Here is a 21,877-nt window from a genome sequence, read left to right as displayed (position 1 = left end):
GAACAACCACAAGCATCCAAATCATCTATTCCAAAACATGTTCTGCAAAATCTATTGCAATCAAAATCACCAAAAGGAAAACATGCATGTTCTACATGAGCCTGGAACCTCACTTCACCCAAGGAAGCAAATGTAGCACACATTCCCAAATAAGATATCATACAAGAGTCAAAGATATGACAACGAAAGAACTTATTACAGTCAACCCTTGCACAACAATTTCAGGGTCATCAGGAAAATCCCATTTAGGCGTTAGCTACACTTCAGAGTATTTCGACAACTAAACCCCACACACATCCCTTTGGTACTAGACAGCTAACCAAGCTTTGCCTCTTTATGCTTTGTTTTCCAGACATCAGCCACTTCTTCCCCTCCACTGAGCTGCTGAAACTGGCAAAGAAAACAAATTGTGAGGATGTCAGCCTATCACATAATGTAATTCTTCTAAAGGATATAAATGCGCACATTTCTTAAGCTTCATTCTGAAGCATAGCGCACTTGGAAAAGAGCATGTTCAATGCAGTAACCATAAATCTTCGAATCGTTGTGTCAAAATTGTAAGAGAATTGGAGCCCAACGATATAATCAGTTTGAAAGGGGGGATATAACGAACAATCCTAACGTAGGTGTAAGGAATCTAGCCAAAGAAAACAAGAGCCTCTTATCAAATTTTTGGTGTTGATTAACAATAAAGGAATCATTTGTTCAAATATATAAATACATTCCAGTTTAGCACCAATGTCTCTACATCTCATTGCCTTGGGAATTTACCCTTGCCTTGACCAGCAGTTATATTCCTTCATAGACTAGCTAAGTTCGAATAAGGAACACCCCTAAATAGTAGCAAAACACCTGCCAAAGAGCAAAAAGATTACCTTTCTTTTCAACAGCTCATCCACTCATGCACAATTCAAGTTTCTTTCAAGATTCAGGTAGCAATTTTGAAATTGAAGAATTGTCCACTCAAATGGTAATGGCAGCTTGGTATGATCAAAGCTCCAGTTTCCATGAAAAGCATGGACATCTTTTTAAAATTTATTGGAAGAAAAAACAAACGGGGATGTAAACCCATATACTATTAACATATGTAAAAACCAAGACCGCAGACGTAAGCAGAAAGTGACTATCCCATTTGATTGAAGGTGTTAGTGAAATTAAGGTCAGCAAAGCTCTAACGCCTTTTTTTTTTACTTTCAAGGACACTTTAGTTTTCACTTCTAGCAGTATATTTTTTATACCTGAGCAGTACATAGTTTAAATGGGAATATTTTGTTAGTGGAAGGACTCTGCAAGTAATTAAGCAGTACATAATTAATAAAAAAGAAACGTACTCGAATTATGAGTTTCTTTATGAAATTAATTTTTAACGGACCTCTCCCGTAAAGAACAAGGCAAGTTATCTCAAGTTTGAACTCACCTATTGATCTTCTGACATGACACAATATCTATAGAGCAGCTTTCACCGCCTAGTCTGCCTATCAGCATACTTTTCATCGTCAAATCTTCTCCTTCCACTAGAATGTGAATCATCATGTCTAGCCCTCTTGTATGAATCATGACCTTTGTAACTATCACGCATTCTGCTTCTACGCTCCTCCTCCTGTTCATGCCTTCCACGCTGAGATTCCCCTTCTTTCTCATGCTTCCAGTACTGATCTTCCTCTTCATCTCTTTTGTGTTTCCTTTCCCAGCGGTCATCATCCCTGCTTTCTCTTCTCTCCTGTCCACGCACTTCATAATCTCGATTCTCTCGTCGGCTTTCACGTTGCAGCTCATTCCCACTCTGAATCATATTTTCACGCTCTCCATCATTACCTTCATATTCTCCACCAGATCTTCTTGTCTGTTGATCTTTACTCCTATCCTCTGCACTCCTGTATGACCTATTTGGGTTCTCAGATTCAGTATCAGCCCTTCCATACTTTTCATCTTTACTAGAATCTCTCCTCCTTGACTTCCCCTCACGTTGATCCAGGCTTTCATCGTCTAGTTTTCTCTTACCCCGCAACAAATCCTGACTAGCACTTGATCCATCAATCACATAATCAGCCTTAGTATTATGTCTTCTCCCTTCCTGAATCTTCCTGCTTTTTACATCAAGATCACCATCATCATCATCATCAGAATAGTGTTTTCTTTGTGACTTCTTATTTTTAGCATCACCAACATCATCATACTCAGTAAAATGTCTTCTACCTTCCTGAATCTTCCTGCTTTTTACATCACGATCACTACCATCAGAATCATGTCTTCTATCTCTCTGTGACTTCTTGTTTTTAGCATCACGACCATCATCATTGTCATCAGAATCATGTGTTCTACCTCTTTGTGAGGTCTTGTTTTTAGCATCACGACCATCATCATATTTATCCTCAGCAACATGTCGTTTCTCTTTCTGAATCATCTTGTTTATGACATCACGGTCATTGTCATGGTCATCCTCATCAGAATCATGTCTTCTACCTCTTTGGGAGGTCTTTTTTTTAGCATAATGACCATCATCATATTTATCCTCAGCAACATGTCTTTTCTCTTTCTGAATCGTCTTGTTTTTGACATCACGGTCATTGACATGGTCATCCTCATCAGAATCATGTCTTCTACCCTGTTGAAGCTTAATGGTTTTTGCATCACGGCCATCATCATCACCCACAAAATGTCTCCTATGGACTTTCACGTGTTTCTTCTCATGATCAGACTCTGAATAAGAGTCAGAATCAGAATCAGAGGATGAATTGTCACTGTGATGCCGCCTTCTAGCCTTCTTGTCCTTGGCAGACAACTTTCTTGACTTATTACCACCAGCAGTATCAGAATCAGAACTATCATGAGCCTTCTTACGGATCTTCTTAGACTCTTTGGCATGGCTTTCACTGCTGTCAGTGTCAGAAGAATTGTCACGTCCTCTCCTCTTCTCATTTTTCTTATGACGCTTACCCTCGTCCTTCTCTTTTGCCAAGTCATTAACTTCACCCTCTTCAAAATGAGCTAAAGCATCATGCTGCTGCTTCTGAGTCTCGTGTTCAGCCCCTATCTTGAGAGCAGCTTTTAAGTTTTCCATTTGTTTTTCTTTCAAAGCAGCAATCTGGTGTGTTTGTGTTTCCGAAACCCTGGAATGAACAAGTTTAGTTATTGCATATCAACCTCACAGTATCTATAAAAAGACTGAAAAAATCTAACAAATTAGGTCCTGATTTTTGGATCTGGTTTAGAAATTTAGCATTAAGAGGACACACAAATCAACCAGACTTAATCATATCTGTATCCAAATTCTATTGTTCATCGTCCTAAGCTGACATTTAAATGAAAGCAAACAGCATTTTTTATCTCCTTAAAAAGCCTACTAAATCAAAAAGATCCCAACTTCTCAAAATAGTACCATAGTCAATAACAAATTCTTAAAAGGTCAAAAACAAAACAAAACAAAATATGAACTAAAAAAGCATCACAAAATTGCAAGTGATAACCACACTTCTTTTCCCTTCCCAATTTCCTTTCTACTTATCATATTTCTATTTCCTTAACAATTCTGCTGGCTCCATAAATAATACATGGAGAATTCTCCAAACACGAATGATAGCAGCAACAAATCAGTCAAATCCAGAAATTCATTAGCTAGTTCATAACCAAAAACTGATCCAACGCGTATATTATGCAAAAAGTATAACTACAATTCAGAAAATCAAATTACTTTTCATAGGTAGGTCCTCCAAATTCCTCAGATGTTGCCTCTAGATTCCTTCGCGCTTCCTCGAGCTTCTCGGAGATCTCAGCATCAGTGTATCCCTGATCGGCAAGCTTCTCCTCAAGGACAAGAAGTTTGAGCTGAATCTGCCGTTTCCGGTCATGTTCGAGAATGTCCTTATTGGCTTTCCTCGACACTCCGGCAGTTCCTTGACCGGATTCGTAACCTTTGCCGCCGTCTACAAGGACTTTGTTCGTCTTCGACTTGACGAAGAACTTGTTGGTCTGGATGTGGCCGTTGGTGCCGGAGCCTCGCGGCGTTTGTAGGCCGATTCCGTTGTACATCTTCGTTGGAAAGAGAAGAGAAAAATATCTAAACCTTTATTTGCCCTAATTTATAGATAGATGAGTAACCTGGATTTAATCGGATCGGGTAATTCGGTTCATGAATTTCGGGTTACTGCCCGATCTTTCTTTTCTTTTCTTTTAGGCTTTTCACTTTTGGTTCGATTTCAAATATTTTTCCACTTTATTTAAAAGCTGTAAAGTCGAATTAAAAATAAACTTATATTTGGTTATACATTTTACGAATAATATTTGAAATAATAGAGAGAAAAATCACTGATTAAAAAAAGGATTTGAAACTTTTATACATCCGATGCAGATAAGTTTGTTCCGATTATTTGTGGTATATATAACACAAATTTAACTCCCCCAACCTTTTTGGTTAGGAAAAGAATAATACAAATTCGCTATGGATTAGAATTTAGTTTTTTTTTGGATTAAAGTCCAATTAATTTAAATTTACGAAACTCATTGGTCATAGGAAGGCTTTTTGTCCCAAAAAAAAAAATTCAGATCCAAAGCTTGAAAACTAAACTTTTAATTAAGTAAGGATTAACTTTAACTGCAATTTTTTATTGGTGATTGGAATAATGTTGGATAAAAGAACATTAAAAATATCCCTATAATATGAGTTAATTATATATACACATTTTGATATCAAAATATCTAAACATTTATACTAAAAAATTCTACACAAAAAATTAGCTTGATAAGCTTTCTATTTAGATAGATTTTTTAAAATATATACATTTATTATGAAGTATATCTATAATTACATACCCAATTTATTTCTTTTTTTATGACCCATTAGATTAAAAACAGAAGGTAAGAAACAAATAGTTTTTGTTTTTTATAATTAATATATGAGTATAAGTTGTTATTTTATTTTTTTAGTTAGAATATTTTATTTTAGAGAAATTTCTTTTATTTACTTGAGTGTGCTTCTTTATTATCTCACTTCAAAGTCTTATATTTATTTACTTAGACATTACAACATTTTTCTTAACGTATACAAAGTGTACTACTTCTTGATATCAATTTTTTTACATCATTAAATTTTTATACTATAATATAAGCTCATTGGAGAAAATTTAGAAATATCAAACGTAACCATCACTTAGTAGGAATTCTACCAAGTAAGAAAATTCTAATAATTTTAAAAATACACATCTTTTTTTTTTTATCTTAGTTCTCTAAATTTTCCAAGTTTCTTTTGCTTTATGAAGTATTTTTGTATATTCCATTCTTAAATTTGTATGTACATTGAATTTTTTTCTTACTGCTTATTATTACTGCTAGCTAGTATTTCACATTTACTTAAACTTTTCCACGTTTGAGTAAATTCCCTTTTTTTAAAAGAAAAATGTAGGTCATTCGTAGTTATTTATTATCCAAAAAAAATATTTCTAGGGATGGCAATGGGGCGGGGTGGATTTAAGTCTATGCGGGGTGGGGTGGTTCTAAGGTTGTACGGCGCGGGTGGGATGTGGGGCAGAGTAAAAGTGGGTTTTTAAAAAAATAAATGTTGACCGGATTGTGGGTATATGTGATTTTATGTGGATTTAAACTTAATTTTAACTTTTACATGTTATAAGAGCAATAAAACATTATTCCTTAAGATAATTTCTTTAAAGCTACTTAAAGATAGTAAATGAAAATTGTTAAATAAAAAATAATAAAATTCTTACACGTTTCCCAATACATTTTAAAGTCATCATCCTATTAAATTAACACAACTTAATGAAAAAATGAATTTATTTTTATAAAAAAAAAACTAGTATCAAATTAAAAAGAAAAAGATAATATTAAAAAAATTATGCAAGCGGGTACATGCGGGGCGCAGTGGAGCGGATTGAAAGTGAAAAAAGTTGTTATGCGAGGGCGGGACGGATTAAAAACTTTGCGGTTAAGCTCAACCTGCCCCACCCCACACTGCCCCTTTGTCATCCCTAAATATTCCATCAATTTTGGGGATTTTTAAAGTGATTGAACATGGTTTCAATATTACGGGAGACCTTTATTATTTGTAACCAGCCCTCTTTCCCACTAAAGTTTATTATGAAAAATCTTTAAAGTAACACGGTTTTCAACTCTCAAATATTATCTAGGAACCAAGTATAGGAACTAAGTAAATCACCTTAAACTTGTTATGAGCATCTTCAAGGTTAGGTTATCTTTTTAAAAGTCGAGTTAAGTTTTCAAGCTTATTGGAAAAAACATATGAGGTTTCATGAGATGATTACATGAGAAGTGATTACAAAAGTACAAACGGATCAAAATTGGCAATATGACAACAGTAACATAGCATTATGAATCTATGACATGATGCATGAGACACCGATGGCCACAACCTACAAGTTGGGGAACATGAAGCCGGTTAGCTATCGAGATTTAAATTGGTAAAATTTGGAAATTTCAAGAATTAGGCCTAAATGTTGGATTCTTAGTTGATTAATGTTGTATCATTGTTCAGTGTAATTTGAATCTACATTCAGTACTAATTTAATATCAGATTAGTAGTACTGAATGAATCTATTGAGGGCTTCATACCATATCCACCTGATCATCCATGGCAATAACTAATGAAATCTGTATCAAACAAGAGATAATTCAAATTTCAAGTTTGATGCATAGTTGTACAGAAATCTGGAATGAATTAACAGGGAAGAATGAATGTAATGGGAATAGCCTCGTCGGTGAAAGCGGAATAAACGCAATTCACCAGTATAAGACTATCAAACACCATTGATATTACTGTTGGTGACATACTGACCATTCACACGGAGTAGAACATCGGCGTTGGGGCCGATGTGTGTGTGACTGGCTAATTGGTCACCTTTTCTTTACACAAATCTATCTAACAAACAATTTCATGAGCAAGATTTTACCAACAAAATTAACACTGAATTTTCGAACTGGAACAATTTCTAGGGTTTTAAGGGGATTTATATAGTATGTGTGTTGTGGAGAAGAATAACAGTGGTGGCTAGGGTTTCCAAATTTTCTGCCGGGTCGGACTATACTTGGATATGTCAATAAATAAAAGCCCGATTCCATTCCAAATTTTTTCTTGAAATTACTACCTTTCACTTTCAACAAAAGCTTCAATTTTTTTTCTAGATTAATTTTGCAAAATGCACTGGAAAGGCCGATAAAAAAATATACTCACACCATCTCAATTTATGTAGGTTGTTGAATGAAAATATTATTTTAGAGTTTTTTTTTGGAAAATTGTGAGAACCTACAACGACAACGTACCCAGAGTAATCCATAAAGAGCTATTTCATGAAAAAAGAGTCGCATAAATTGAAAAAAAAAAAGACATTTGCTAGAAAGGAGGAAACTAAAGAAGGCACAGCATATAATGAGAGTAAATGACGGCGGTTTTGCATTAAACATGGGAGGAACTGTTTTTTCGAACCTTTGAGATAGTTGTAAAATATGTAAAAATACAACGTATACATCCCAATTGATACTGACAGACGGGGTGGTTAGCAGAGAGCCAAAGCTTGAGCTTGCATACATTTCAACTGTCCATACAAAGAGCATACCCGATGAAAATCACACCTGCGGTTAATAGTTTTGGCAGATATATCTGGACAAATAGAGATTGAAGGGATCACTAAATCAATCATCGTCATCACTATCATATTGTTGACATAACGAGAGTAGACCACTGCTTGTCGCAGCACCAGTGCTCTGCGCGTCTTGCTTGTTTACTTCTACTGTCTGCTTGCTGTTGGAGTCCGAGACTGGCTTCTTGACTATGGATATTTTGATTGATGAGGACTTCAAAATGATTTTACTATCACCTGCCGATGCTTTATCTGTAAGATAGGTCGTGAAGATAGGGTTAGAGATCCCTCAGAAGCTATTTCTATCAGCATGTCCCAAAAAAGTAAAGACGACCATTATTACTACTTTTCCCCAAGTAAAACCTACGAATTCTACGATCATTGAAGAGTTTATAACATTTCATCCACCAAATGTCATACAAGGATGTTGGAATTATGGGAAGCAATGATACCCTCAGAAGAAAATCAAATGAATAAACTGAACCTACCTTTGTTTTTAGAGCTGTCATTAATGCTGGCTTTCGTCAAAAAGTCTGTGGGCTTTTCATCAGGTTCCTCGGAAACCTTTCTCTTCTGCATTTAAACAATAATAAGCATAGTGTTAAAAAGGAACAACAAAAAGAAGGTTAAGACATGATATTGCATTTAGATTTAAGTCTAACAGTAGATGCGCTGCTCCCAACAAAACTGTAATCTAATTTATGGATTTACATTGTATTTTTCTACTTTTCTTTAGTTGCATGTCAGACATACGGCAGGTTCAACGTAAAGGAGACTAATCATTTTGTAGATGCTGCCGTTTTAATTATTTAGTTCTGTGTTGTACGGAAATAGGTTGATGGCAATATAATAATTGGAATTTGGAAAACTGAATTAGATGACCAGGCACTTGTACCTTAAGAGAGTTGTTTTCTGACCCTGCAGTTTCAGGGGTAAAGAAAGCCAAGTCGTCGTCGTCATAATCCTCAAGTTCTTCATCATTGATTCTTTTGACAGTCTCTCTTGATCCCTGATTTGAAATTACAAGGCCAAGAAAACTTGCTAAGAAATTTACACTATTAGAATTTAGAAGTACACCTATGAACTAATAATAGTTATTTAGACTATGATATACCAACCTGGAAAATTGATCTTATGAGAGCTTCATCTTGTTCCTCCATCGTTTTTTCCTGTAAAGGTGATTGACATTAATATGATAAAGAAGGCAGGCAGGCAGTCAAATGTTTCACATTACTCGGCAACTAATTATAAAAAGGTACGTCAACAGATTCTCATAATTAGTTATTAGAGCTTACCACTCGTGATTATTCTCATCATCCTGAATAGCCTATCATTTAAGTCATTATTTTTTCTTACTCCTTACTAGATTTAGAGATACTTTCAGTGCTTCCTAAGAACAAACACCTACGTCATCTCCAAGCTAACGTTCCTTGCATGTAGAGCAAAAATGGAACCTTAAAGCCCACAATCAAATTTACCAAAAGAACTCCAAAATATACAGTTAGGATAAGAGTGAGCAAAATTCAACCTAAAAACATCAACTCTCCTATAGATGCAGAAAATATCCTAGATGTGTTAGAATCATGCTAGGATTGTGAGTCCTTTGATATATTGCTATACTTTGACTTGATGTAAAGGGGTTTAGCACTACCGAAGTGCTGAGTTATAATACAAAGGTTATTTATTCATAAAAGAAAATGTTTAAGTTTCTTTTTTAAATTTTGCTTTTACATTTATCAGTTTCAATTAAAATTCTCTATGATTCACCACTAACAATTAAACACCTCGCATGATCTAATCAGAGTTCAAAATGTGTGGTTTCACAAAAAAACTATCCTTTACTTTTAATTTCAGTAATTCTGTTCTTTTATTTTTCTTTTTCTGTTTGTTTTAAACAGGTGTCCTGAGCTTGAGGTAGGCAACTACACAATATCTAAAAAAGATGGTGTTCAAGAATGAACTAAATTGAAAATTTTAGCCTGTGATTTGATTCTTAATTAAAAGGGCTATATCATTCAGCTCATAGAATTTGAATAGTGGTGGAGCATATTGATTTGATCTGATAAACAACAATTTCTTTTGAAAGCTTTGGCCATGACTGATCTCAAGTGAAATCCATATTCTGTGTCTAAAGAAGTTTAGACATCCAGCAACTTTATGTAGGAAATTTGATGTTCTCTAAATTAACCAATCAACAGAATTGAGATGATACTGAACGCTTAGCATCAAGGAGAAAATCTTCACTCCTAATCAAACCTGAAAACAATATAAAACATCATCATACCTTGGATTCATGTGACCGCTGCAAAGCTTCAAGCATTGCATCTACACTCACTGTTGCGTGCCTTGACTGAAAAAGTTGGGTTTAAAAAGTAAGAAAATTGTCACAAACGAAAACAGAATATACACCACAGCAATGTAGCAAGGCAAAAACAAAAAATTACTCAAGAAGAAACTGCAGGACTCACCTTCAGAGATTTCATTTCATCTAAACCAGCAAGAATATCCATTTCTCTCTTTGAATCCAGTGTCCTATTTTCTAATGACTTCATTGCATCACCCATTTCTTCATCATCTCTTTTTTGTTTCTCCTTCTCAATTTCCTAAAAGAAAAAGAAAACATAAATATGAATGCACAAGATACTGGAACCTGAAAAATGAAAAAACGAAATATTTTATATCAAACATAAGGTTCACTCTCTTTCCTCTACAGAAGGAAGTGCTGGATATGAATACAACAAGAAGTTGATATAATTCTTTATGATGAAGACAAGACGATAAAATTCTAACCTCATCTTTGCCACGCCAAGGCTCAAAATTCCTAGTTGCACCTGATTCAACAGTATAATCGGAATTCTTGGGATCTGTCTTGTAAGTAATCTCTGCGGAGCACTTTGTGCACTTGAAATAGAATCTGAAGATTTGTATTCCCAAGTAGGTCTGCATAATTTGACACATAATTACGAATCAGGGAAAGAACATAAAAACACATGATTATAATTCAAGTCAAGAACATACACACACACACGCATATACTAGAACATGTCCACTACAGAGTAAGGCCTCATTTGTTTGCACTTAATGGAGGTTGAATCTTAATCATTCAGATCTCAGTCATTAAGGTCTCATTTGTTTCCATTAAGATTAAGACATCTGAATTTCAATACACATCTGAATATTAAGATGTGCATTTGTGTTCATTAAGAAAAAGATGTCTGAATTTGAATACATATCTAAAAATAAAGATGTGCATTAAGATTAAAACGTCTAAACCTAAATACACATCAGAATATTAAGACGTTGTCCCTAATCTTAACAGTGAATGATTAAGATGTCAATGGTTTCTATTGGATAACCTACAAATTTTTAGGTGACATGATAGTATGAAAAAGATGTAAATTGTAATCTACAAAATTTCTTGGCAAGGTACTTTGTAGTTGAAAATTAGTTCATAGTTTGAAAATTATGTCATTACCTTACAATAGAAACAAGGGAACTGACTTTCCTAGTAGAAGTAGAGAAAGCAGGTTTCCCTCGTCGCATTCCACAATGATTGTGTCTTCACCACCCTCCAACACACCTCATTTTCAACCCCCCCAACCTCACTAGTATTGATCTAAATTATATACAAATATTTGTAGGATAATAGTTCTTGCTTACATAAGTACGAAACCCACCTATTTTCCTAGAATATATTTTCCAAAAATTATATACAGACATACAAGATTATTAATAGCAAGTCGTAAAGTGTTTTAAATGAAGAATTTGAGTAGTAAAGAAAGATTAATAATGCCTACTTATTAATTGGAACAAGGAACATGAAGGTAAAAATTAAGATATCACCGTATCCTCCTCCAACCCCCTTCTTTTCCAACCTTTCTTTCCTTGTCACAACCATGGGGGACGATACCAACTATTTTGCTGTAGGATTCAAATCTTTCGATATTACCAGAGTAGTTTCTAGGGTGGAAACATGGGACGATTGAGTAGAACGAGGTCGTAACATGATGACCAGGATGAGTATTAGCCAGAAGACAATGCAATGGTTAGCCTTCGCTCTTAAAGAGGCATTGAAAGGACAGGGGAACTCAGTATGCAGATGGAAGTTTCGAGACCAGTTCGCAGAGTTCTTTTGTTCAAGGAATTACAACAAGTCCAATCGCTATGTTAGCATCCTAAAGTTGCAGGGTAAAAGAAGAGTCGTCATCTTTATACCGAAGTGGTCGTTAAATTCTAGTTAGATAGACATAGCCACCAAAATAATGAGACTCATAAATGCTAAAGCACAAAAGGTAGTTACGATGATGCATAGGGAAACAGAGGCGGATTTTTTATATTCGGATATAGTTAGAAACAATAAATGGTCTACAAGAGAAATGAATGTTGGGATGTAATTAGTACTGTAAGAAATATAGGAAAAGAATATTATTGAATTGTTGTTGTGTCTACATTATTACATTGAGACCCTATATATAGACCCTAGAATACAATCCTTTACCAAGTAGGATACTATTTAAAATTCCTATTTCTGTTTCTATTCCTATTCCTATTCTAATAGGATTGTATAAACCTATTCCTATTCTTATAGGATTGTATAAACCTATTCCTATTCTAATAGGATTGTATAAACCTATTTATATTCTAACAAGTACAATTAGGAATTTCCATGAAAGATGTGTTTTTGAGAAAAGCTTCAACTCTACCTATGTAGCGTTGATTCTTAAAAAGATGGGTGCTAAAGAGCTCACACATTTCAGACCTATCAGTTTGATCAGTAGTGTTTATAAGTTCATCTCCAAGGTGCTTACTGAGAGGCTCAAAAATGTTACACACAAATTGGACACCCAACAATTGGCTTTCATCAAAGGAAGGCAAATAATGGATGCCATCCTCATGGCAAATGAACTAGTGGACTCTAGAGCTAGAAGCAATATACTTGACATTCTCTACAAGCTAGATATACAAAAAGCCTATGACCACCTTGATTGGAATTTTTTGTTGGAGACCCTTTCAAAAAGAGGATTTGGAGGCAGATGGATAAGATGGATGAAGTTCTGCATAAGCACAATTAAATTCCCTGTTCTTATCAATGGCACCCCTACGGGATTTTTCTCCTCATAGAGAGGTCTAAGGCAAGGAGACCCACTATCTCCTTTCCTTTTCATCATTGCCATGGAGAGTCTAAATGATATGTCGAAAATTGCCCAAGAAAACAGTTGGTAGAAGAGATTCAAAGCTTCACACGGGGAAGGTTCTAACTTGGAGATCACTCATTTGCAGTATGTTGATGATACATTAATCTTCTGTAAGGCCAGTAGGAACCAACTCATTATTCGCAGTAGGGGTGGGCGTTCGGTTCTTCAGTTCGGTTCGGTTCTTCGGTATTCGGTTTTAGAAAAGTGTGCACCATATTTCAAACCAAACTAGTTCGGTTCGATTTTTTCTACTTCGGTTCGGTTTAGTTCGGTGTTTTAAAATCGGTTTTTCGGTGTCAACAAAAATAAAGAGAGAATATGATAAAGTAACAATTGCTATTCACTTCACACTTCAAACTTCAAAGTAACAACTAACCGTCTAACAATAAAAGGTAAGAACATCAATTTGTTGTTCTCACTTCAAAGTAACAACATAAAATGATAAAAAAAGTAGAAAGTAGAAACACCAAGTTGCTGCTCAAACTTGAATTAAATTGAGTTTTGTTTAGTTTAGACTTTAGGTCTTTAGGGTTTACTATTTTGTTATTAAGATTTTTGCTATTTAAGTTTAGGATCTAAATATAAAAATTGAAATGGGCCAATAAAGTTAAAAATTAAGTAATATAATAAATACTTTTAAATTTATTTAATAAAACTTCGGTTCTTCGGTGCACCGTAGTTTCGGGACCCTTACACCAAACTCCGAACCGAAGAACCGAAGTTCCAAAAAAAAAAACCGACACCGAACCGAAACACCGAAGAACCAAATTTTTTCGGTTCGGTTCGATTTTTTGGTTTTTCGGTATTTATGCCCACCCCTAATTCGCAGGGTCATTTTTGTTCTTTTTTGAAGCAATCTCAGGGTTACACATCAACTGGAATAAGAGCTTCTTAAATCCGGTTGGATGAGGTTCCTAACTTAACCTCATTGGCTTCGATTCTTGGTGGAAGTATTGGGGAGTTACCAACTGTCTATCTGGCATGCCATTGGGAGATCAGAATAGGTCTATAGATATATGGAATGGGGTGGTAGAGAAGTGTGAGAAAAGGTTGGTGAACTAGAAAAGTCAATACCTCTCCTAAGGAGGAAGACTAACACTTATATGATGACCCTTTTCCCTATCCCTGATGGGGTCATTGAGAGATTGGATGCTCTAAGAAGAAATTTTCTCTAGGAAGGAAATAGTGAAACCAAGAAATTCCACTTGGTAAATTCGGATGCACTGATTGGGAGTAAACAAAAAGGGGGTATGGGGGTGAGGGACTTAAAAACACAGAACCAATGCCTTATGATGAAGTGGCTCTGGAGATTTGCATCTAGTGAGCTAGCACTCTAGAAAGAAGTAATCCAGCTGAAGTATGAAATGGCAGATCATTGGACCACCAAAATGGTGACCGATACTTATGGAATCAATCTTTGGAGGTCCATCAAGAATTTGTGGCCAAAGCTTAGAGAGAATTGCAGTATAAGAACAGAAGATGGCAAGAAGATTCCTTTTTAGGAAGACAACTGACTAGAACAAGCTCCCCTAAGGGATACATCAATGACATTTACACCCTAAACAAACAACAAAGGGCCATTGTGGCTGAAGTTTGGTCAGACCAGGGATCGAATTTGAGCTTTAGAAGACCTTTTAATGACTGGGAGATTTTGAGCTTAGTTGAGACTTGAGTTCTACAGCGAATTGGAGCAATTCAAAGGAACTTCAACTGACCTAGATAGATTGGAGCAACAGGGCCACAGTCAAGGTAGATTCAATGTGAAAGGGGCCTACAAAAAGTTAAATCCTTATGATAATCAGATTGATGATTGGCCTTGGAAGCATATATGGAAAGTTAAAATTCCTAATAAAGTTTCCTATTTCACTTGGCTTTTGGCTAAACAAGTTGTGTTAATCAAGAAAGTCTCATGAAAAGGGGGATCCATCTAAGCTCTAGGTGTTTTTTTTGTGAAGAAAAGGCTGAGACAGTAACTCATCTATTTATACACTGCAGGATAACCTTTCAACATTGGGAAATTTTCCCAAGTATGAAGGGTCTGAGTTGGGTGATGCCAAGGAAAATAGATCAGACCTTGAAGATCTAAAGCAGTTATGCTAACATTTCGGACCATAAGGATAGGTGGAAAATTATACCAGCTTGCATCTGGTGGGCTGCTTGGACAGAAAGAAACCTCAGGTGCCACCAGAACAAGAGCAACAACATCCAGAAGATGAAGATGAAGTGTTTAGTTTTGTTCCATTTTTGGGGTAAACGGGAGTATATGAAAGATCTAGAATCAATTATGGATATCTTAAGATCTTTGTAATTTTTGTTAACAGGGTTGAAGATCTTCTGGATACTCCACCTCAATTGTAATTAGAGACCTGTAACTTGTTGTGGCAGGTTTCTGATTTTTTTGAAATAGAATACAAGTTGTTACCTTCTCAAAAACAAAAATTAAGATAGTTGTAAGGAAAATTGACTCCGTGGGAAGCTATCCTTCTATCGTGCATGCTATAGTGAAGACTTAGTAAGGAAGAGTAATTTTTCCTTCTTAATGATATTTTCAGATAAATGAACGCCAGAAAATGGCTCTCATTAGATACAATTCCCCCTGAAAAAAGACTGGCATATCAAACACATTAGTTTTGGTTATAATACCCTTTCAATAGCGAGAATTTCACTTGAGGATATGTTTTGCAGGTGGGACAAGAACATTAAACTTGTTAAAAAGATGACGTTTGTGAGGTAAAGATTGGTGGTGGGCTTTTTCTGGGCTGTTGGTTTCACTACTAATCCTCGGTTAGGATACTGCAGAAAGCTTTCAACAAAGCTTTCTGTTTGTCTCACAACAATTGACGACATCTATGATTTTTATGGTACTTGGATGAACTTGAGCTCTTTACTGATATTGTTGGCAGGCTTGTCCACATGCTTTACATCTTTTTCATAATATCATGTCACCTAAAAGATAACTCTAACTGGAAACTAAGATAGCAACCATTGTAGATTACAATAAGAAATTCTGGCCAAAACATAGATGTCAATGCTTGCTATTGAATAATCTACAAATTTAAGAACATTAGCAGCACAGAAGAAGCAATGTATTGCTTAACCAAAACAGTGGAAAAACTAGTTTTAATCAACAACAATTTGCCTAAACATGGTACATATTTGATGCAACCACTATCCCCATAACTCAGTTCAACTATCCGTTTTATTCACATGCCAAGTCCGAACTTCCCATCAACAGTTACACGATTCTAGAACCTAACAAGAATCTCAGCCACAACAGAGGTTATCATATACTCATGAAACTTTCAATTTAAGGTTCACCACCCATATCACATAGTTCTCACAAAATTTCACAAAACCCATCAGAAAACTAGTTGAACAGTACATATACACAAACCCCAAATTCCCAAAATTGAAAGATTAGCAACAACTGCAAAAATAAAGGGGTAAATTGGAATTACCTCGCCAACGACGTCTTCTTTGCGGGAATTGAATTTGGTACCCTTATAGATGTAATTACCGCAAGTAGCACAACGAATACTCATTGGAAGCATCATACGCACTTTCATCTGCTGATTCTTTGGCTGTCTTCGCCTAGGAATCTTTGCCGGATCGAAATCCGGCGGATAATACTTGTTTAAAACCTTCCTTTCTCCCATGGCTGCTGCTTCTTCTTCTTCTTCTTCTTCACAGTCCAATAATGGAAACCCAAATTAGTTGAATCGGATGAAGATTTGCGAGTAAGCAACCCTCTGTACCAGAGACAGGCAAAGGGTTTGCTGAGCAGATGTTTTCTCTTGCGAAACTCGGGTTTTGGTATATTGAAAGGTATTTGTAGTCTCACGGAATAATGGCGAGTTATACTTATGAGCAAATTTGATCTTTTTTGTTATTTCTAGGGTATTTATTTTTCCTTTTTGCCACCACATTGATCACATAATTAATTTTGTAGGTTATTTACAATTTATTTTTAAGATTATAAGTAATTTTTTTTATAAAAATAATTTATTTTTTCATATGACAATATGAAAATGTTATTTTTTAAATTATTTTTGTATCTTTTTTTTAGTGTATGAGGAAACAAACTAAACAAAAATCTTACAATATTACCAACATGGATTGTGATACAGTGGTGGAATTACTACACCCATAATCAGAGGTCTTGGTTTCGAGCCTGGTATGAGAAAAATCATGTTGGGAGCGTCACCCCCAAATGGACCCTGCAAAACACGATCCAAATTTATTCGGAGCTCCAATGTGGGCTCCGAACACCGGGTTGGAAAAAAAATCTTACAATATTCATAAGTAGAGAAAATGACATAAATGGTCCCTCAACTATAGGAGTAGGTCTAAAATGGTCCCGTAACGGATTTAATCATTTAACTATTCAAAAACTTATCAACTTTGGTCCCTTAACTATACATTTACCGATTTTAGTCCCTTAACTATAAACTTACCGATTTTAATCCTTTAAGTATTTAAAAACTTACCAAGTTTGGTCTTTATCCATTTTTTAATACAAATAGTTTAGGTTTATATTAATGAAAATCTTCGTGAAATAAAATCTTTAACCTATTTTTAAGGAGATAATATCTCAAATGGTCATTCAACTTTGGATTCTTTTCTCAAAAAGTCACTTAACTTTAGTTTTTAACTTAAAAGTCACCCAACTATGAGTCTTTTTCTCAGAAAGTCACCCAACTATGGTTTTTAACTCAAAAGTTGTTCAAGTATGAGTGTTTCACTTACAAAGTCACTCAACTATGAATGTTTTACTTACAAAGTCACCCAATCTATTTAATTAATTTTTTCATTAAAATTTACAAACATGAAAATTTTATTTCTTACTAAAATTTTAAAAAATAAAAAGACATTCATTTAAACCATTTAATAACCCAATCCGCTAAAAATATAATATATTACCTTTTATTTTACCCCTTTTCTCCAATTGTGTGTCAATATAGCGATTTCCATGCATTGTTCATAATATGTAGAAGTTACAAAATTACCTTTTTAGTAAATTCAAAATTTTAGAATATTAGGATAGAAAGATGCATAACTTCTAACAATGATACATAATGAAGGAACAAAAAGATGTGATTAAAAAAAAGGGAAACTGACTTGAATTTATTACTAATGTTTCTCCTATCGTTAAGTTAATTAAAATTTGGTCTTTACATTTATTTTATTTTTGATAAAATGGTGTTTACATGTTGTTGATTTTAGACTGCTAGAGTTAAAGAAATTAAATGGTTTAAATGAATATCCTTTTTTTAAAAAAAATAAAATAAATTCATGTAAGTAAATTCAGTTGAAAACAATAATTAATTCATTAAAATAATATATTTTCAACCGATCGGGTTATTAAATGGTCTAAATAAATATCTTTTTATTTTTTTATAATTTTAGTTAGAAATAAAATTTTCTTGTGTGTAAGTTTTAATTTAATAAAAAAAAATCAATTAAATAGATTAAGTGACTTTTTAAGTGAAACATTCATAGTTGAATGACTTTGCAAGTGAAACATTCATAGTTAAGTGACTTTTGAGTTAAAAATCAAAATTGAATGACTTTATGAGAAAATAACTCATAGTTGAGTGACTTACGAGAAAAGAACTCATAGTTGAGTGACTTTCTGAGAAAAGAGTGCATAGTTGAGCGACCATATGAAATATTAACTCATTTTTTAAGTTGTTTCTCTATCCCAACCCTTTTTCTTCACACTACTCTTATGAAAAGAACAATAACGTCAACGATTCAAAATAAAATTAATGAGGAAAGAAGATATAAGTTCCAATTTTATTCAATGGAGGATAAAATTAAGCATATAATTGTTGTTAATGACTTAAATCTGCACTTGAATATGCTAATCAATGCAGATTTTATTTAAGTTACTCAAATTTCTTTACGTAAAATAAAATGAATAGAATAATAAAATTGATCTATTTTAAAAAAAAAGTTGCAAATCTACCATTTTATAAGTTTAAAGTTCTGAAAAATTAAACAAATTCCGTTCAATGAAGTCGTTGGAGTACAAACTTTGGATTTAACAGGTAATAATTTTTTTTTCTTTTTATAATAAAGTTTAGCATATTCAAATCCTTAGTAGCAATAATATTCTTCATTTTATCCTCTGTTGAATAAAATTATGACTTATATTTTCTTTCCTCGTNTAGATTACAATAAGAAATTCTGGCCAAAACATAGATGTCAATGCTTGCTATTGAATAATCTACAAATTTAAGAACATTAGCAGCACAGAAGAAGCAATGTATTGCTTAACCAACACAGTGGAAAAACTAGTTTTAATCAACAACAATTTGCCTAAACACGGTACATATTTGATGCAACCACTATCCCCATAACTCAGTTCAACTATCCGTTTTATTCCCAAGCCAAGTCCGAACTTTTCATCAACAGTTACACAATTCTAGAACCTAACAAGAATCTCAGCCACTACATAGGTTATCATATACTCACGAAATTTCAATTTAAGGTTCACCACCCATATCACATAATTCTCACAAAATTTCACAAACCCACCAGCATATTAGTCGAACAGTACATACACACAAACCCCAAATTCCCAAAATTGAAAGATTAGCAACAACTGCAAAAATAAAGGGTTAAATTAAAATTACCTCGCCAACGACGTCTTCTTTGCGGGAATTGAATTTGGTACCCTTATAGATGTAATTACCGCAAGTAGCACACCGAATACTCATTGGAAGCATCATACGCACTTTCATCTGCTGATTCTTTGGCTGTCTTCGCCTCGGAATCTTTGCCGGATCGAAATCCGGCGGGTAATACTTGTTTAAAACCTTCCTTTCTCCCATGGCTGCTGCTTCTTCTTCTCAGACCAATAATCGAAACCCAAATTAGTTGAATCAGATGAAGATTTACGAGTAAGCAACCCTCTGTACCAGAGACGGGAAAAGGATTTGAGCCGATGTTTTTTTCTTGGGGAATTTCGGGTTTCGGAAAACACAATTGAAAACCTCTTTTTTCTCTTAAAAAGGGTCAAAGTTACCTCGGATTAATGACCCATAATTTAGGTGGATGGACTAGTCCACAATCCACATAACTTGTCACGTTATTGAATTTTTTTTATTTTATTTTTTTTTTGGGTAAAACAGATTAACTTCAAACAAAGTGTAAACGGGAGCTAGAATTCTCATAAGTGGAATACAAAGAGTGAATACTAGTGTCTATTCTATCCTTAGAATAGAACTAGAAAGATAATTAGCATTAGTTGTATTTATGCTACCGACATTACAAAAACTTTCAGCATCAAAAAATTGTGAACTAATCACAAAAACATACTTGTTTGTGTTGGATGGAGCATCTGTTATAATTCTTGATTTCGTAATCCATCCTTGATTTGCTGCTAGGAGATCCATAATAGAAGGTTGACTAAATATCCTTATGCTGTCACCATTTATTGAAGAACCAAATGTGCCATTTTGTCCGCAACTACATTTTGCTCCGTGTACACATGTGCAAGTGGTGGATCATTCAGGTGGCTGAGGAGGTGCATGCAACATAAAAAATTGACATATGAGAGTTAGATGTATTTTGGAAATGATGAAGAACTTGATTGGTATCTATATTGATTTGTAGTGATGTCAAATTATAAGCTATTGCAAGTTGTAGGTCGCGGTGCAGTGCTAGAGCTTCTGTTTGCAAAGGTGTATTTGTGGGGTCCATTCCCATGTGCCAAACTTTGAACAATTCTCACAATTTCAAAGGTTGACAGATTTGGATATACATGTGCTGATTTATTTTTTAGCTTTCCTCAAAAGTCAAATGTTGGTAACCTGTGAAGAAGAAAAAAATTATTTTTCTTCCGTAGCATATTTGGAGGCTACTGCATTTGTTCTCTATAAAAGGGAGGGTCATTCTTCATTCTAATATGCACCAAAAACAAAGGAGAGAAAAGAAGAGTGAGGCATCACAGAGTAAAATAGTCTGTGAGGAAAAATAGAGAGTGTGAGCGATATTGTAGTGAGGTGGGAAAATCAAAAGAGGGTTATTTCTTTTGAGTGTGTAGTGGTCTTTGGAGTTTTTTTACTCAGACCTACAAATGTAAAAATCCTTACTATAGTGATATCAGTTACTCTTCTCGGGCCGTGGTTTTTCCCTTATTCAGGAGGGTTTCCACGTAAAATTTTGATATCATTTATTCTTGTTGATTAACCGTATTGTTGTGTTCCGCTTTTATTACCGCAAATATTATTTGTGTTGTGGGTTTATTCCCAACAGTATTTGCATTCACCAATTAAACAGTTTCCTGCAACTCTTATCAATTCCCAGAGTGTGGGTATGAGGCCGGTTGAAAGCACCAATATCAGTGTTTAGCTTAACGAAGCCTTTTGGACGTGGAGGAACCCAAGCTAGAGCGTTAATCATAGGAGAAGCTCTGATGTTGTTGTTAAGCCCTAGATGATAGTATATATTTTGTGGGTTGCGTCTCATCCAAGGAGGAGTAGCTTGGTGAACAAACCATTAGGAGTGAGTCTCCAAGTTATTCGATCACACCCCTTCAGGAAAAGAGGTAAGTGAGTTACTTGATGCATTAAAAATAGCATGCATTACATTAAAAAAAAAAATTATTCACAAAGATACCTTTCACTATTATGATGGAAAAGATGTAAAAAGGGATTTGATGGAAAATTGGGTCTTTTATTGAGCTAATATATGTATGCATTAAAACAATTGCATTGCTAATACCTAAAAATTCATGGTATTAGCAATACACACTTTAATACACAATAGAGTGCATAACTAATGATTGGATTAGAAAAGAGTATCAAACAAGGTACAAGTAATACACAAGGTTAATTAATGCATGCATTATTTTTCCTAATACACTCTATATACTAATTATGGTTTTAGGATAATGTCGGGATATTTTTTTATCCCAAAATATAAAATGGTCTATTTGACCTTTATATGTTATTTTTATATATATGTTTTCTCTTTTACCGCCAAATTGGATCAAATTATTAATTTTGTAGGTCACTTATTATTTATTTTTTAATAATAATTTCTTTACACATTAAAAATATTCTATTTATA

General features: G+C 34.4%; 2 protein-coding genes across 8 annotated transcripts; both read right to left on the bottom strand.

Annotated features, from left to right (window-relative positions):
* Nucleotides 1-28: 28 nt before the first annotated feature.
* Nucleotides 29-4,066, bottom strand: LOC125843256 (uncharacterized). Of its 6 annotated transcripts, none has more exons than XR_007443955.1 (4): nt 3,692-4,066; nt 1,418-3,110; nt 722-852; nt 29-384 (listed from the first exon to the last, which is right to left on the bottom strand). XR_007443955.1 is itself a non-coding variant. In XM_049522470.1 (4 exons), exons 1-3 carry the CDS (start codon nt 4,027-4,029, stop codon nt 1,460-1,462), a joined length of 1,848 nt encoding a protein of 615 aa, XP_049378427.1. In that variant the 5' UTR covers nt 4,030-4,066; the 3' UTR covers nt 29-390; nt 1,418-1,459. The 6 variants fall into 6 exon arrangements, 4 of the variants coding, with proteins under 4 accessions (XP_049378427.1, XP_049378423.1, XP_049378425.1 ...); XR_007443954.1 differs by having other exon boundaries at nt 29-390; nt 772-852; XM_049522470.1 differs by lacking the exon at nt 722-852 and having other exon boundaries at nt 29-390; nt 1,418-2,463; nt 2,605-3,110.
* A 3,325-nt stretch (nt 4,067-7,391) lies between these two features.
* On the bottom strand, nt 7,392-19,774 carry LOC125843258 (uncharacterized). Of its 2 annotated transcripts, none has more exons than XM_049522474.1 (8): nt 19,438-19,774; nt 10,395-10,544; nt 10,073-10,207; nt 9,889-9,954; nt 8,723-8,773; nt 8,500-8,613; nt 8,093-8,177; nt 7,392-7,856 (listed from the first exon to the last, which is right to left on the bottom strand). In XM_049522474.1, exons 1-8 carry the CDS (start codon nt 19,633-19,635, stop codon nt 7,657-7,659), a joined length of 999 nt encoding a protein of 332 aa, XP_049378431.1. In that variant the 5' UTR covers nt 19,636-19,774; the 3' UTR covers nt 7,392-7,656. The 2 variants fall into 2 exon arrangements, with proteins under 2 accessions (XP_049378431.1, XP_049378430.1); XM_049522473.1 differs by lacking the exon at nt 19,438-19,774 and adding an exon at nt 16,258-16,634.
* Nucleotides 19,775-21,877: the final 2,103 nt, after the last annotated feature.

This window comes from Solanum stenotomum, chromosome 10 (assembly GCF_019186545.1).
Source record: "Solanum stenotomum isolate F172 chromosome 10, ASM1918654v1, whole genome shotgun sequence".
Taxonomy (NCBI): Eukaryota; Viridiplantae; Streptophyta; class Magnoliopsida; order Solanales; family Solanaceae; genus Solanum; species Solanum stenotomum.
This window is presented reverse-complemented; position numbering and strand designations above follow the sequence as displayed.